The sequence below is a fragment of the Apium graveolens genome, unplaced genomic scaffold (assembly GCF_009905375.1).
Source record: "Apium graveolens cultivar Ventura unplaced genomic scaffold, ASM990537v1 ctg8409, whole genome shotgun sequence".
Classification (NCBI taxonomy): Eukaryota; Viridiplantae; Streptophyta; class Magnoliopsida; order Apiales; family Apiaceae; genus Apium; species Apium graveolens.
In genome coordinates this window covers 1-968 of record NW_027421153.1, presented here as the reverse complement: position 1 = coordinate 968, position 968 = coordinate 1, and the positions used below count along the sequence as shown (strand labels likewise).

Here is a 968-nt window from a genome sequence, read left to right as displayed (position 1 = left end):
AGTATAGAATATATATTTTAGCAGCAAATTGATTGCAATATTTCTTACCACACCTTGTATAAATAAATAAATGCCTCGAACACTTTCCAATAGTGAAAACTTACCACTTCTCCCAAATCTATAATTAAATCCACGTGCTGCAACATGTATAAATAGAACTTGACAGACTCTAACGGAGGAAAGAAGTACTGGACAAAGAAAACAAATGGAGAATACAAATCTTGCACCTACATTTCTTACTAGTCTTCTTCTTCAACGTTGCCTGGCTTCTCTATTATGTTTATATGCCATAACTATTCCTCACACTCAAGCTTTTGATTACAAAGATGCTCTCTCAAAAAGCATTCTCTATTTTGAAGGCCAGAGGTCAGGCTACTTACCTCCCAATCAAAGAGTTACTTGGCGCCATCACTCCGGCCTGTCCGATGGCTTCCCACAAGGAGTATGTGCTTGTCCTTGTGATTTACTTGCCAATGATAATGGCCCGAAAATCTATCACCATTAATTTACACTAACTACTCTTTTATAAACATAATAATCAACTTTGTATTCTAGCATAGTTTGATTTTGGAGATTTATATTTTCGCTCATTTTGATCAAAGATATCATATTTATAATCAACTCAACACCTTAGCAGAGTGTAGAAGCTCATGTGTTTGTTCTGTTTTTTAAGGTGGACTTGGTAGGAGGATATTATGACGCTGGTGACAACGTGAAGTTTGGCCTGCCGATGGCATTTACCATAACATTGCTCTCATGGAGCGTTATTGAATATGGCGATCAAATATCAGATGCCGGAGAATATTACCATGCACTTGATGCAATTAAGTGGGGCACTGATTACTTCATTAAGTGCCATACTCAGCCAAACGTCCTTTGGGGCCAGGTATGCATATATAATAACCATGCAAACATAGCGTGTTTTTTCTTCTCGTGTGCTTAAAAGTCATAATTTTCTATTAAAGGTG

At 37.1% G+C, this 968-nt stretch overlaps 1 protein-coding gene across 1 annotated transcript; it reads left to right on the top strand.

Annotated features, from left to right (window-relative positions):
• Nucleotides 1-205: 205 nt before the first annotated feature.
• LOC141704912 (endoglucanase 11-like) lies at nucleotides 206-886 on the top strand (the record flags this gene model as incomplete). The annotated part of the gene is made up of 2 exons (XM_074508056.1): nucleotides 206-442; nucleotides 674-886. Coding segments are annotated over exons 1-2 (450 nt in total), but the record flags the coding sequence as incomplete, so codon positions are not given.
• Nucleotides 887-968: the final 82 nt, after the last annotated feature.